This window comes from Takifugu rubripes, chromosome 13 (genome assembly GCF_901000725.2).
Source record: "Takifugu rubripes chromosome 13, fTakRub1.2, whole genome shotgun sequence".
Lineage (NCBI taxonomy): Eukaryota > Metazoa > Chordata > Actinopteri > Tetraodontiformes > Tetraodontidae > Takifugu > Takifugu rubripes.
The window spans coordinates 8,533,988-8,550,872 of NC_042297.1; the positions used below are offsets into that span (position 1 = coordinate 8,533,988).

Consider the following 16,885-nt stretch of genomic DNA (forward strand, 5'->3'; position numbering starts at 1 on the left):
TAGGGTTAAAGGAACAATAATTAATACAAAGCACTCTCATTAAAGCAAATACGATGTAATGTTAATACAGTCAAAACTCACAAATAACAGTGCTATTTCCATTTGTTACTACTTAAGTACTAGGTCATTGAAGAATTAACTTATGTAGGTAGCCCTTAATGAGTCATACAATTCAAAACTTCATGCCATTTCATATGAAATGGTAGCAGAATGCAGTGTTCAAATGAGAAACAGGCATCATTTAAAAAAATAAAAATAAAAAATAAATAGATATATAATCAAAAAGATTGAAAAAGACAGCACGAGGTAACACCATACCGTGTGCTTATGGTAAATAATAATACGTCTGTAGAAAGTGTGTCAGAAAAACACTGCATGTTGCAGTTTCTGTCTCAGCGGCAGCACTAGCAGCACTAGCAGCACTAGCAGCAGCAGGTGAGGGGTGGACCGAGCGCTCTGCATGCTGCACCTGCAGACCCTCTGTCTGCCGGTGGAGCTGGCCGGTGTTTCCCCGAGCACATGGAGCTGGACGACCGTGTGCAATGAAAACTCAAAACCTCGGAGAAATAAAATGGTTTCAAACGCGCGCAACGCAAAAGTAGTGTAAACACTGGCCCAAAGTAGCAGGTTACAGTCCAGCAGACATAAATAAACCAAACTGACTGATACATGATAATATCTGAATAATAGATGGTGTGACAGGGGTTATGCCGACAAGCACCTTGCAGTCAGACAAGCTCAGCAGAGAGGGAACTAATAAATGGATGACCTAATCTAAAAATATATTTCATACGCGTATATAAACCAGGCCGAGCTGGTTGCTTTTTTTTTTTTTTTTTCCACAGTGCTAGCTAAATAAAGAGAATTAGCTTGAACCTTGCCAACAAAGTGGGGGAAGGGAATAGAATAACTAGGGATTCATTTGGTATGAACAGGGGGAGAAACATTCTCTCTCTCTCACACACTCACACACACACACACACACACACACACACGCACAAGAGCTGCATTATGATTTTCACGTGCTCAGAGCTGCTGAGGCTATTAGGGAGAAATTGAATGGATCATGCTGGAATGTTCACATTCAAGTTAATGACAAAAAAGGTGGGGGGTGTAGAGGTTCAAAGTAATTATTCATAGCCAAAGAACCCCCAAGAAAAAGAAAAAATACAAATGCAGGCTAACATATGAGTGAAGGACAGAGAGAGAGAGATAAGATAAATATGCAGCAAAACTGAGAGCGCTGCAGCTGTGTAATACATCTATAAATAACTGAAATTACTGCCTGCCAGCACTGCAGTGATTTCAATCTCTTTAACGACGAGCAGTTTCACAAAAACGGTGAGGACTGGTACAGCTCGTGAAAACAAGAGCCCTCGGACCGGACAGGCGAGCTTGCCCCCTTCACTTCCACATGTACTGAGGTGACTGACAGCTTCAACACATGGAGGACACGCATACACCTATACATATCCGGCACAGTAGATAAACACGGGGCAGTTCGTGGACATGAATTCGGAGGACGATGGGAATAGATGATTATTATGAGCAGAGTGTGGGGGTGGGGAGAAAGACTAAGCCTTGATAAGGTCTCAGGCAGCAAAGTGAATGAGTACAGAGGAAAGGAAAATAAAGCAGCAATGAGTTCAAGATGGCGGCAGTGCAGCATGAGCCAGTAGCAGAGAAGGTTGTTCAGTTCCTGCCAGCCCCACCTCCTCCCCCTACCTTGTCCCTCCTCCCTTCCACGGCTCACTTACCCTTCCTCTTGGCCTCTTCACTGTAGACATGGTGTTTTTTTTTTTTCTTCCTCTTTCCTCCCCCTCTTCAACCGGCTAACAAAAGCCTTGCCCTTTTGCCTTTTTTTTTTCCTCCTCCTGTCCCCACTGCTTGCTCACGCGTTCTCTTATGAACACACTCACTCTTTTGCCTTCAACAGTCGTTTTCTCTTACTCTTCCTGGAGCTGTGTGTCCCCCCCTCCCCTCCCTCACTCACTCCTCGCTTGCCTCCCCTCCTCCCCGGTCAGTTTCTTCTCCTCGGGCAGACGACAGAGTGCTGGAGTCTTTCGTCTCCTCCTCCCCCAGCGGGCAGGGCTCAAGAGGAGTGCATGGGAGCTCTCTCTCCCTCACCCTGCTTGTGTCTTCACACGGTGATGAGGGAGCAGCTCTGTGGGCGGTAGAGGAGGTGCGTGGCAGTCCAGGAAGCACTCATTCTGCTGCTGTGTGCCTCTTCGGCGTTGTCCAGTCCATCCAAGTCTCTCTCTCTCTCTGTCAGAGTTGCCTTCTCGTGCCACCTATCTCCTCCCCTCTCATTGATTCCCCTTTCCGCCTGCTTTTCGTACACGCTCTCCCATCCGCTTTCCTCTTATTCCTTGTTCTTTTCTTCTTACCTCACCTTTTCAGCTTCTCCTTGCCTTCTTCACAAAGCCGGGATAAGGTACGTTAGTCCTTTTACTTACTCACAAAAAAGGCATTTGTGTTAGCTGGCTTGCTTGTTTGGTCAGTTGTTTTTTCCCTCCACTGTCTTTTGCCTCGTTCTCCCGGGCTGCCCTCTGTCCCTGGCAGGGGCGCTCGTTGAGAGCTCCAGACTCAGACAGGCAGAGCAGTGAAAAATGAAAGCACAAAGCAGCAAAATGCATCAGCATGAATATTAGAGATGTCGTTAAAACCCAGGCTCGTTCTCTCTCTCTCTCTCTCTCTCTCTCTCGCCCGCTCGCTCACTCACTCTCTTTCTCTCTCTCGCTCTCTCTCTCTTTGTAAGGAAGTAGGCCAGCAGATGGTGCTAGCAGTTATTACATTAACTTTCAGAACTTAACCCCCAAATTACTGGATTTCACCCAGACTGCTGAATGACTACTTTTGTGCTGTCGTGTCAAAGCCAGTTGTTGCCAGTTATTAGGCTGCGCCAGCAAAACGGTTAGAGATTCTCAGATGTTGAACAAAGTAAAAAAAGAGAAAAAACTAACAGGCATACAAATGCACACATTAGGAAAGAGCAGCGTAAAAGCTTCTATGAAGGTTTTTTCTCCTTCACAAGTATAAATCCAATGATATAAAGCATTTCTGAGCTAACTATAACTTTAAAAATATGAATTATTGAATGTGCCAAAGCCTGACAGCCTTGTAAAGGGACTCCTGACATCATGAAATGGGAGCCATGTGCACCAGTGTGCACATGGTATTGGAGCTTTTGCAGAAACACATGGCTGGATGGCAGCCAGGTAGTGTGAGCTGGAGCACTGGGCAGGACTGAGCTCCTGACAGATAACCCAGCTTTAAACAGCATTATGTACTTTACATATTTTGCTGAAAAGGTTTTCATTTATTAATTTGCCATGTAATTGTACACATTAGTGCGAGTTGATTCAGGACAACTTTGGAATCATGTCTAGTACAAGTCAAAAATGTTCTAAAAATGCTCCTTGCGTAAAACCACCTTTGTGTATTGACAATTGTAAAAAACATCAAATTTTTCATATATTTCAGACAAATGTATTAAAAGTGCCAGACTTAAACTGATACGAACACTGTCATAACGTTGTTCCAATAAAGGTTGCAGACTTCTAATGTTTTCTTATTCAGTTATGCCATTAAAATTTGAATATCTGTGTGGACTTCTACAGAAGATGCTTTTTTTATGGTGCATATTGTAAGATAACCTCAATAAAGTTTAAGGAACCAACTGCAACAGTGTGGACAGCCTCATTTAACTAGGATGTGTGTGTGTCTGAATCATCTGCTACTATTTTACAGAATTATATCATAGAGACATATACCATTCTGCACAAGTGGCTGCATTGCTCACAAGGGCACATGAACAAGTGACAGGCACACTGGCAAGGTCACAGCTGGGCAAACTAAGCAGTGTCTCAACATGGTTTGGGTTGGCACGACCACAAACCGGTTTAAAAATGGTCCCTAACAAAATAAGTAAACACTGTGTACACGGTCCACCCAACGATCACATTGACAGGATGGTGTCCATCAGTGGACCAAACTCTTCCGCATGAAGGTACAACAAGGACAAAAGTAAAATCATTAATACTCTACAGTTATCAGCTGAAAATCTCCAACCCGGCAGGAATCGAGAGAGGCGTCTTTCACAGAAAACGCAGCGCGTTGGGAAACATAGGAGTAGCATCTGAAACCGGCCTTCAATTCCTTCGTCCAGCCAGTTTAGGAGAGAATAACAGGGTCAACGGTGTGACGCTGCTTCCATCAAGCACATGGCAGGGAGCCACAGCTCTGTGGTGAGTAAACAGTTAACATGCAAATAGATGCAGCTCTGTATGTCAGAGGGCGGGGCTTCCTTTAAAGGCCGATGAGCAAAGAAGAGGACGGGCAGGGGGTGGGGGAGGAGAGTGGGAGAGCTTGTTTGTGTGGAGAGGTAGGCTGCTGAGACACAGGTGGCTGACTCTGAACACTCGATTACTTCTCCATCAAAGCGGCTGTATTTGTGCACCGCAGCTCTCGTTTCGTGCCTGTACCACAGCGAGAGTGTCACCATTAGACATATGAGAGCAGAGCACAGGCACGGCTGACGCTCCGGCGCTCGTTCAGGCGCTAATTCTAGCCGCTATCCTCATATGTGGGGATTAGAAAACACAGCCAAGAGGAATAAAACATTACACAACGCTAAGAACGACTTCATCCACGGTGCACAGAATGCCAAAAACGTGCTTTTCATGGTGCAATCGGTGAACATTTGCTTTGAGATTTACTGTTTAAACTACAAATCATTGTAATTTAATAATTACTGCGAATTAAGCCGACGGTTATGAGTTATGTTACAATCCCACTTAGGGGGTCGTCTAATCATTAGGTCACATCTTAGCTGTGCTGTTATAGGCCAAGGCTGCCGGGGTGTGGAAACATGATCACCTGACAGGCCTCTGTCACCCCACTGGGTCATGGTTTCCTCTCCTCTCCTCTCCCAGTAGACTAGTTATGCTGATTCTTGTGTAGTTTTTCTGCTACCCCCCCCACCCCTTCTGTATTCATTTACAGGTATCGCCGCTTTCGGAGCTGCGTGATGACCTCCGGCCCTCTCCTCTCCACCATTCTATCCTCTACCTGTCCTCCCCCCTCTCCTCTCTCTCTACCCAGCCGGCCATCAGCAGGAGGGTCCCCCTACATGAGCCTGGTCCTGCTCAAGGTTTCTTCCTGTTAAAGGGGAGTTTTTTCCTTGCCACTGTTGCTTGTCTGGGGTTAGGCCCTGGGATTCTGGAAAGCACCTTGAAACAATTTTGATTATAAAAGACGCTAAATAAATAAATAAATAAATAAATAAATAGTAACAATTACTGTAAAGCCAGCAGTGTACATTAATGATGGGTGAGTCTCAACATAGTGCCCTCTAGAGCAGCACAAAAGTACAGTATTTTTTTAATCCATATTTGCTCCTCTGTGACTAAGCCAAGCTTGCCACATTGAAATGGCAAAACTTATAATTATGATCATCTAACCACAAAATTCCACTGGATACTGTACTGAAGCGGAGACCGCAGATTTTGTTTGGTGTTGACTGACAGCTGTGGAGCGTATGATTCAACAGAATCCTTACAGAAATTTTGCACACTCTGCGATTCTTGCACAAGATAGCCTTCCCGTGTGTTTTTGTGGGGTGCCAACCTGCTAGCGGAATGCTTTAAACAAGTGATGCCGTCGGTGGAAATACAAACGGAACAGATCTGGATTGGACAGACTTGCTGCGACACAGCGCAGTGCACTGCTAGCGTGTCCTGTGGAAATGAACCATTTCACAGTTCACAGTCAGACATCAACCATGAAACCACCTATCACAATAAATCGTTGCGCAGACATTCGCTTAATGCTTTAAAATAATAAAGCTTTACAAAAACGGCTATATTTGGCAAAATGTATGGAATCAGTTTCGCTGTTACCTTCGTTCAGATCACTATAGATTCTGGGATTGTGCAAATTATTCAAGTTTAATGATGGAATGATGGGAATGTTCAATGTGTGAGTGATGTTGGGATTGTGTGTTTCTATCTGAGACGATGGACAACAGCTCTATTTTAAGGTGTAAAAGGTCATATTCACTATGACAAACTGAAAATCTACACTTAGTTTTCACACACAGCGGCTTGATTTAATGACTTAAATTAATAATTCAACACATTTTTCAACATAACTATAATTTGTTTAGCCCATATACTCCACATTTATCAACAACAGGGCACTCAAATGATTTAAAATACTATTTAGATTACCGTAATCAGGATAGCTGGAGAGCAATCAAGATTAATCTCAACTCAAAATAGCATCATTAGTGTTTAGATGGTTCCTTTCTTGTGTCTGAGAAAGAAATTAGTTGGTGGGAACAGAGGGGAAATCACACTTTAACAGATGTGTTAATGAGACAACATCTGATTAAATCTTATTCCCCGTCTCCTCACACCTCACATCTTTGATCTTGGGGTGCTTTTGCTCATGCAAAGTCTGCCTTTCATTCCTGTCCGTCTTCCTCTTGCAGTGTGCCAATTCTCTCCTGGTCAATACTCAACGGCCGTTTGTAGTTACATCTGGTCTGGTCACTGCTTTTTGTTGCTCTGGGTCAGCTCACCATCTCAGGCCAGCTCTGGGTCAGCTCACCATCTCAGGCCAGCTCTGGGTCAGCTCACCATCTCAGGCCAGCTCTGGGTGATGTCATGTATGCTGGCATTTCTTGTAATCACACCACTAAACTGCTAAACTGGACCCAAGTGTTCCATCCATTTAATACCACTTATCTAGTGTGCAGCAGTCTGAACAGGGACACCCAAACTTCCCTCTCCCCGAGTGACCATGTCACACGGCTGGCCTGGGAGAAGTTCAAGGAGGCCGTGGAAGAATACCGGTCGGCCTCAAAGAAATTTTTAGGAGGGCGACCAAAGTGATTTCCTCAAAAAAAATGTTTTGCCATAACCCGAAACAATCGAGCCAGCTAGAGTTACTTCTTATATTTTTCAACACTGCCTCCATGCTGTTGCCCATTGGCTACCGCACATTGCCCAAAATCAACATCAAAAGTTATGATTTGATCAGAACACAGAAAGTTACAGTCCAAGAAAGCTCCTCGTGGCTGTTGTGGTAGATTTCTAGATCTCACCCGTTTACAGAGGGATTTCTGTAATTGCTTTAATGCCATTAAGTTCAAGCACATTTCAGTAGTTTTATGCTCAAATTAAAGACAACCGGTTGCATTTTTACCACGTGGTCTCTGGGGCATGTCGCCGAGATGAATATGCTTTAAATCATTCACTGTATCACATTAAAGTTTCGAGCAACGTGCAAATTACATTTATTTACCGTCATAAATGCCTCAGCTGAATGAGACATTAGTGAAAATGCAGTGACAATTCAGCAGAGTCTGCCTAGCAGATGGAGAGGTCTGAGAAATGTCAACATTGCTTTCAGCTAGGACATCTGCTCTTCCTGCATCTTTGTGTCAACTTGAGGGCAGTCGCTCAGCAAGATTTAAGACTTTACTTAAGGGTACTTGAGCATTATTACGGTAGGTAAAAGCAAAATCCCTCAACCCACAGGAGGACACCCTCCATGACTTGAACCTGCGTTCCTCCAGTTCATGTAGTGGGAAAACCTTTCCAGCTCACCCAGTTTACTGGTTTGAAGGTACTCATTCTTTCTGCGAGAGGTCCACAGTGACGACCTCACACACTGGAGTTGTTTAAACTCTTGTTAGGATACTATGCCGCTGTGTAATTCTCTCAGATGCAAAGCAGGTGGCATTCCCTCATTCATGATCTGAAACGTAGGTGGTGAGTGACGCTCCCTTAGAATGTAAAACAAAGTTAGAGAGAACAATTAAATTCAGTGATTGAGATTAACAGCTAAAGCGTTCACTGCCGCACCTTCACAACAGACTGTTTGAATAATAAAACACCTCCAGGATATGATTAAGGACACACCTGCAAAGTGACACTGGAAAGAAGCGTAAGAATACTGTCCTGCTACCCTAAAAACATGACTTACTGCTTCATGGTTGCCCTGTTCATGCCTTTCTATTATTTTATATATAAATTTAGAATGTAAATAACTCCCACCCATCCCAGAGGGGAAATATATCCGACACGTATGCCTGCTCACATATCACTCCTGTTGCCATGGAGATAAATGGTCCACCCTTTGTACACAACAATTAGTAATGAAATGCATGTTTTAGCGCCCCAAAAAATATTAAAATATATAATTGATTTTAATGTTTAGTACTTCATTAATACTTTTGCCAATGGTGAACTTGAAATACCTGAAATACAGGAATGCCAATGTATGTTTTAAATCACAACTTAAAACGGACACCTATCGTCTTTGGTAATATCAGAATATCTTAAAATATACAGCAAAGCAATGCCTGGTAGTTTAATACTTCTATGCAGTAAAAGAAAACCCCTAAGAGATAAGACAAAATAATGACATAGTAACCAGCACCTTTACACAACTATATGAAGCTTTTGTCTCAGCCTTGCTCAGTTATTTAGATTTTTTTTTCTCCTTTGTATAGATAACAGCCTAATTTCTAGACTTTACATCTGTCACAAGTTAAAAGGGTCAAAGGTCAACCTGGCTACATATTCAGGGTGAACCGTGCCGCCTCTAAAAACTAAGTCTTAATTAACAATGTTCACCAATTTGGATATCACACTGTGCAAAATTTGTACTTGTAATAAATATATTTTTAAGTTATCGCTATTGACCATGGACGGCCAAGTAGAGGTAAGATCTTAAGACCGAGCCCGAGTCCGAGCCCGACCCAACCCGAAATTCGGGTCGGGCTTAAAATGCGTAAAATGTCAATCATTACGTTCGGGTCGGGTCGGGCCGGGCTTCTCTCTCGCTGACTTTTTTTTAATAAATATTTGTTTATAAAAATATACACTAAAACGTTGAAACAAAACTATAGAAATAACAATTTCATATATCTTTTACCATTTATTTGATTTGCGTTATTCTATTTAAAGCCTAGTGGGCTGCAGTATTTCTCCGCGTAATTAAGCGAGTGCGCATCAAGATTTCTCTTTCACTCTCTTTGTCTGGCCTCTTATTCTGTGTTCCATTCATTTATCATGATCATAAAAATATGTAGATTATTTTAACCTTAAAAGATCTTGCGTTTTTTCTGCCCAAAATACTATGGGATAAATTTAAATTTCGGGTTTGCTTCGGGCTCGGGCCTGCAAATCAAGTAAATTGGTCGGGCTTGGGCTGGGTCGGGCTTTAATGCCCGCGGGCCTGGGTCGGGTCGGGCTGGATTTTTTAGGCCCGATCTTACCTCTACGGCCAAGTTAGCAGAGCTTAACTGTTGCGAACTATAATCCTAATTATTACAAAAACAAACGAAAACACGTGACCATGGCAACTGAATATTGACTCCCAATAAACACACCTGCTTGCCAAACTAAGATCAGTAACTATTGAACTAACGGCTGTTTCTATGGATGCCGTTACTGACATAATCTGCTAAAACAATTTAGAGAAATATAAGTTGTTACTGCAGCCTCAAAAGGTCACTAAATGTATGCTAACCACCTTTTAAAAAGCCTTTCTTGCAGGATTGATCTCAGACTAGTTGCTTCAAAAGACAATTATTATTGTGCCAATTGTAAATAGATGGGCAAAGGGGTCATTTCCCATTGTGCCTTTTTAAATTTCACCTGTTGCACCCTGAACAAAGGTCATGTTCATTTTACACATTATTAATCACAGTTTATACTATTCTTTTACTGATGGTACTGTTGTAGTGTACCCAGACAGCTTCCCTTTACCCTTTGTTTTTTTTTTACCGTTTAAAGGTTAATACAAGTTCAAGGAGATTGCCTCGCTTCACAAATAAATCTTGCATTCCAGTCACATACACACAAAACAGCCCCGTCCTCCACATTTGACCGCTGAGCAAACAGTCACCCACCCATTACCCTCAAAAAATATTCAAAGCCATTTAATCCCTTGTGAAAAGGGTGAAGGGAAAGAAAAGAATAAAAAGAGAATGTTTTAAATTCAGACCTACTGTGCACTTTGGGCTGGCAACATTCCCACATGCTACTCACACAGTCTAAGTACAACTCCCTCCTCCCTTCTACCCTCCCCTTCCGCCCACAGCGAGGATCGCCTGACTTCCTGTTTACCTCTGACCCTTCGCTCACTCCGCCCCTACCCTTATCTGGCAGTCCTCCAAGCAGCCAGGCCAACGAGGCCGGATGCAAACACTCAGAACACACAAAAAGAGAGAGGCGGGGGGGGAGAGAGGGAGAGAGAGCGCCACGGACGGAGATGGTGCACATGGACGTTGGGGGAGGTGATCAGAGACAGCACGTGAATTAGAGCCAGTCACTATTTGGCCACTGGAGGAGCAGGTTTCACAAGGGTGTGTGCCTGTGTAGGCTGCATGTGGTTGTGAGGGGAGAACCAGACTCATTCAGGCATTAACTCATCCTAACCAAGTGTGGCTGACCAGAATATATAACCCTTATATTACCCCAGCGGACAGGCGGCCTCAGGTGTGAGGATACCCGAAGATGCAGGCTGAAGAGGCCAGGATACTGGGACATCCAGGCGGATAATAACACTAAAGTAGCAATGCAGGCAGGAAGTAGACACCCGCTCACTGCCACTGCCAGAGGGCCTGCAGTGGCCTCTGCAGCAAAGCCCATTAGTACCCATCAAGCCTCACTACCGTCTCTTTTTCTACTCCATTTTCAAGAGACCATATTGCAGCCGAATACTTAAAACTACACCGCAAGAAAAGCTAAATGATTATATGTCATTTAAATAAAATAAGCAAACATAGTTAGTGTTATTCTCCTCCTGCAATCCAAGAAGTAAAACCCTTTTTACTCAGCCTCTACATGCAGCCGTGTTAGAGCTCTTTTGTCGGTATAAATTATACAGACACATAATGGGGGTTCTGTTTTGGAGACAACAGCAAAGGTAATAACAGGTAGGGGGGAACCCAGGCAGCAACACAATCACATTAGTATAACTAGAGGGGTTTGCGAGCTGATTTCAAAGCAGCTAGCAACAGTTAGCAACAGCAGCTAAATGCCATAATACCAAAACACAACGCCTGAAATCTGAACATAAAACTGATTCAATGAAAAACAATGACTGTCTACATTATGGTAAATGATTCAACACAGTGGGTCCAAGTTTTGTTCCAGACAATGATGACTGGTATTGGTGGTTCTGATGTTTATATTTCACAAGATAATCTACACACACGCACCCAATTTTGCATGACGTAAAATAGTTTTAAATAAATTAATATGATTTGCATTTTAATATTAGCATGCTTGCTTCAAGCTGTCCTGTTTTAACTTAACACTTTCTAATAAAGCGGTTGGTTTCAAACGGCACAGAAAAATTGGACACTTCTGGCTACTATGCAATGTTGATTAAAAATCTGAAACGGAATTTGTCAATGCAAAATAGATATAAATGGTCATGACTATGTTTAAATGATTACTCTTAAGATCATTGAAATCTTGATGCAGAGTCACTGTTTCACTCGTTGAATTTGACTCTCAAGTAATCACATAGCTAACAAGTGTACATTTATTACATACGCTAGAATAAGGATTCCCCCTATAAACCTACCCTACCTGGGGTAGGTGTGACAGTCACAGGCCAATCATTCACACACCAATTCCTCAGGACAATTTAGGGTATCATATAAACATAATCTGCATGTTTTAGGATGACAGGTGTAAAGTGGAGAACCTGGAGAACCAAAGCAGACACAGGGAGCACATGCAAGCCTCAAATAGCATATCATATTATATTAGCTAGCCTTTCTGCTGTTTTTTATTGTGCCATGTTGATACTGGGTTTTACCTGACAAAAAAAACTTAAAGCAAATACAAAAAGTTTTAATGAAGGCTGTTTTAGAATCTAGTCTTACCCGGTGTGTACAAAGTCATCAACTTCACAAACAAACAGCCCTCGACATGGCTGCAACCAACCACTAGAAAACCTAACTGGCCTCATTTATTTTAAGGAAATGAGGAATGGACAACTATCCCCTAATGCCTCGCCTTGTACATTATGAGCGAGCTCTTTCCACATCAGTGCACATGAAGCGCACAGTCAGCCCCTGAGCATCAGCACAGAGTTGGGTGTTGACACAGACGGGGAGAGGCTCGTTTGTACGGCTGTGCTTCATGGCCTCATTCCACGGCCTGTGTGGATGAGCTCTCACGGGCGGCGCACAAGTTATTGTTATCTGACGCTGATGCTTGTTAGGGGATGACACAGACAGGGTTTTACACAAGTTGCGTTCTGACTCACAGACTCAGACTGTTACTGTATGAATTGTCACTATTTTTAATGATAGAAAAATGACAGTTAACCATAATGAGTTGGTGACCCTGTCTTCCAAAGCACCTCTGAGGGTGGTCAAGGAGGCATTATGGACACGTTCACCACAAATGTCCAGACGGATGTGCAAGCCACATAAACATCTGTGCATTCCCAACATTTTAATAAAAATGCTACTTAATACTGTACTGAAGAAGAATACCTCTGAATACTGACACCAGAAGGAGGAAGCATACTACAAGAGAAATAATAGCAGTCTTCTTGAGCTTCTAACCTCAGCTGCTAATGAGAAATTGATGGAAAAAATTTGATACGGCGCTATAGAGCTGTATTTAGAGCCATAAGCTTTAAAAAGTCTTTATATTTGCTGCATTAACAAGCATCACTTGTGACAGAATGATGTCCAAACAGCTCCACAATAAGAAAGTCAATGTGTAATAAAGGGCCACAATGGTCAGTGGTTCAGGAAAGTGTGTTCAGGTACCACCTGAACACTGACACAGGCATCAAAGATGCACCGATGCCATCAGGTAGCCATGTGTGTGTTGTATTGAGGCACAATCCGAGTAGAATCCAACAACTAAATATGTAATTTGTCCACATTTTTGTAGCAGAAATCCATCAAAATATAAACCACCGACGTGGTGAAATTCACATGACCTTTTTCACACGTCGGAGCCATAATGAACCATCTGTTGCTTCTGCTCCTGGTCACGTGTCAACTGTAACCAAGGAAGCTGTGTGGAAGTGACTATCCAAATGAGGTCTGGGAACTGCCCCCAAGCCTTTAACAGCTAGCTAATGCATTCCCCCTGCCTCCCGCTCTGCTCGTCTTCTCCCTCGCATGCTCTTCCTCTCCATCTCGTCCCCTCCTTTCTTTCCTAAGCTGTCCTTTTTCCATGAGCTACTGCCCTCTCCATTCCCTGAGCCCCCTCCCCCCTCCGAGTGCTAACCACTCTCCTCCACCATGCTTTTTTTCTTCCTGCCTACACTCACATGTGCACACACCACACACACCAGTGTGGAACCTCCCCCACACTCCAGCTAGGCAGTGTGCAAGTGCCTCTAGCTTGCCCTGACCCACATCTTGATATAGCACTAAGTATGCTTACAGCTAAGTCCTGAAGACACTCCTGCCACTCTTAGCCTAATCAGGCCTGACCTGCTGTCGGTGAACTGGTCAGATAGACAGACCAGGCTGGACACACCATTATCACAAGGAGAAGCTTTTCAGATGTCCTGGGTGCTATCTGTCCACCCCCCACACACACATTTACTGATTACACGTTTCCCACCAAAAAAAAACAACGCTTCTTCTTCCAGAAAGAGTTAAACATTACATGAATGGCAAGATTGCAGACCATATTGTACTGGGGAGAACACAACAATCCAACTTATGGCAGCAAACAGCGGTTCTCTGACATGAGAGAATATTTAATCAATCACACAATCACAAGGATCTATGGAACCTTTATGATCTATGTGTTTTGGGAATGTGTGATACAGTTCACCCGAAATACCAGGTGCATCTAGTGTGCTTTTTAAAAGTGTTATATTAACTGCATTTTCACCACTTTTACATCTGATATTGAGATAATTGCCCTCAGTGGATAAGTTAAAAAAAATAGGACGTAGGAGTAAAGTCAGACAATAATGTGTTAAGTTACGGTAGGTAATCAGGTAATATTGGGCCTGCTGCTGCGACTGCCTGCTGACGTTCAGTCTCTTGGTTGGGGTTGGATGGAGCTTCCAAACTGTCGATAGCATCGTCAGCATGACAAGTCCACTCAGGCCATCCACTAGCTGCTAACTAATGCCTAGCGTTAGCCACTTTAGCGTACCTTAATGCTGCTGACAAAACAATTAGCTAACTTACTGGCCTGGAGACAGAGCATGCTTGAGGAGCCTCGGCCCATTTACCACCGTCACGCTAGGACTTGATCACTCACAGAAATGTGGGCCATTTTATATTTTAAGTATTGTACATGAAAAAGACAACTGTGTGAGGCAGAAACTTGGAAAGCACCCTTGTACCTTGTCATGCCGTACTGAGGGTTACTCATGAGACAGAGCCTATAATTTCTTTGGGATCAAGCAGTTGAATCGACTCTTCAAGCCGCGGAGAGACGACAATATCCAGTTATGCAGTTGCTTCCACACAGTGGCAACTAACGTCAAGAATGCAACATTACACCACCTACCTCTTTATTATACTCATCAGGTGGAGGTTTCCTGTGCTCGTGTCCCCTTTCCTGGCTGGAAGTTGTCCATGAACATTTGGTTTCATCCTGTTGGCTGAGAGCCGCCTCCAGCTGGGGAAGTAAGTCGGGTAGCAGGTCAGGAGGCTCCAGGTCATCCAAGTCTCCAGCATGGGCCCCCGATGAAAGGAGGCCGTCTCCCAACGCTTGGTATCCATTCACACCGATAGCCCCACAGCTCTGAGGCTGCTCAGAGGACAGTGGGCTGGCCATGCTGGAATAACAGTTCATAGATTTGCCAAACATATCGGATGACTTCAAATTTCTTTGGGTTTCTCCAGAACAACGTAGGCCCTGAAAAGGGCATTCCTCTGGCTGACTAACAGGGCCCCTAATGTGCTGCTGACTCATAACGTCAGTGGATGGAAACTGAGATCCTGGCCCTGAGAGTCCCGGCATTGTACAAGTAAGGGCTGCACTATTAGCGGTGGGCCTTGACACAGATGGCAAAATCTGCTGGCTGAGACCGGGTAAATCTGGCTCTGCAGGGTAGGAGGGGAACTGTGCCGGTTGGTAAGCAGCCGCAGAACCAACTGAGCGTGTTGGCAGGGAGTGAACCAGGGATGATGACTGCATGGGAAAAAGGACATTAGGATCTTCGCGTCCTGGTCCGGGGAACGTTTGACCTGCCCCTGTCAGCTGGTAGTTACACTGCTGCTGCTGCGCCTGTAAGCAAGTGCTACTAAGAGCAGCACCTTGAGCATCTAAATAAGCTTTGTTTGGCAGAGGCCTTGGATGAAACCTCGGCCTATTTAGATGCTGCTGAACCTGTGGCTGAGTGTGGTAAAGCTGCTGATGACTCTGAGAATGGCTTCCTTGGTGAAAGGAGAAATTGTGATGTTGTTGCAGGGGAATAGTGTGCGTGTTCAATTGTTGGTGCGGAGTTAACAGCTGCTGGTGATGTCCTTGCTGTTGACGTATTCCTTGCTGCTGCTCCGGCTGCTGATAACACGGCTGATGGTGTTGCTGCTGTGCTTGTTGTCTCATGTGGAGCTGATGGTTGTGGAGGTGCTGCTGATGTTGAGGAGGCTGCGGTAGGTTGTGGTACATATTCCCATTTTGGTTCTGGTTACCCCACATTGGACTGCCTCTGTTACAGAACATCCCATTGGATTCAGGCATCTGGCGCATGTCACTGTGGTACTGACCGTGTTGGTTTCCAATCATACGGCCATTTCCAACACCTGCAGCCCCGGCACCGGTAAACGGCTGCCCGACAGGATTTTGTGCCTTAATGCCGATATAATGACCCATTTGATCATTGTACGAAGGAAGGGATTGCTGAGTAGAAACATGCGGTATCATGTCCTGGTTCTTCTCTTGACCTGGAGGCTCCATTTGGAGCGGCTCAAAGTCAGCACTGAGGTTGAGCTCATCCACAAGGGATGGTGCTGCTGGGAAGCCATCATCTTCATCCAGACCTTCCAAACCCCCTACAAAGAGGCTGGGGTCATTAAAGAAGTCCATGGCAGAGCTCGGATGGTAATGGGAACCCTTTGAAGTCCACTGGATCCAAGCTGGTCCCAATGACCCTCACCTTCACCTTTTACTTTGCTAGTACGCATCCATTACATTGCAGATCTGTGGTTAAAAAATAAAGAAAATGGAGGGAATATTAAAACACGGCATTTACGGCGTAGAAATCTAAATGTATATGGCAATAAACAGTAGTTCATCGCAGCGAACAGCTTAAATTCTGCCATAATTCCAAAAGAATATCAACAGCATTATCATTTCCCAGACACTAATCAATGATCACTGCCTCATGTAGGATCACGGGTGCCACTGCACGGTCCTCAAACCTGTCCGAGGACAGGTAATGGCAGGGTCACCCCAATTCAGAGGAAATTTGTTTATTAACCATCAGCAGAGCAGAGACTGGTATAAACTGCAGCTATCAGCAGGTGCCTCTTCCTGTAACCCCCCCATGCACGCACACGCACACACACACACACACACACACGCACACACACACACGTACTCCAGTGAAGCTGCTTGTCCTGCTACTGCAGAATGTGTGGGAGGCACAGACAGCTGATAGAATTTCATCCACTGGGGACCGAGGCAGATGAGGGGTGTGTGTGTGTGCGTGTGTGCGTGTGTGTGTGTGTGTGTGTGCTGTAACCACAGAGCAGCAGAAAATGACAGAAGCCTTCCCAGGTCAGTCATTATAGACTGTCCTGCCATACAAAGTACAAATAAGAAGAGACAGAGCAGAAAATACCTTAGGCTGGTGACACATTAGATCATTTTACCCACAATTTGGATCCTGATTTAAAGAGTTCTAAGATGAAGCA

The 16,885-nt window shown here is 44.2% G+C and overlaps 1 protein-coding gene across 6 annotated transcripts in view; it reads right to left on the minus strand.

Moving 5' to 3' along the window:
• The window catches only part of chd9 (chromodomain helicase DNA binding protein 9), a 50,357-nt gene that overhangs the window by 30,263 nt on the left and 3,209 nt on the right, over positions 1-16,885 (minus strand). For 4 of the 6 annotated variants that reach the window (XM_029846659.1, XM_029846658.1, XM_011609691.2 and 1 more), the window contains exon 2: positions 14,532-16,169. In XM_029846659.1, coding sequence (XP_029702519.1) covers positions 14,532-16,055 — 1,524 coding nt within the window. In that variant the 5' untranslated portion in view covers positions 16,056-16,169. Of the gene's footprint in view, positions 1-1,757; positions 3,701-10,024; positions 10,048-14,531; positions 16,170-16,885 lie in introns of those variants that run through there. The other 2 variants (XM_029846661.1, XM_029846660.1) reach the window with 2 other exon arrangements.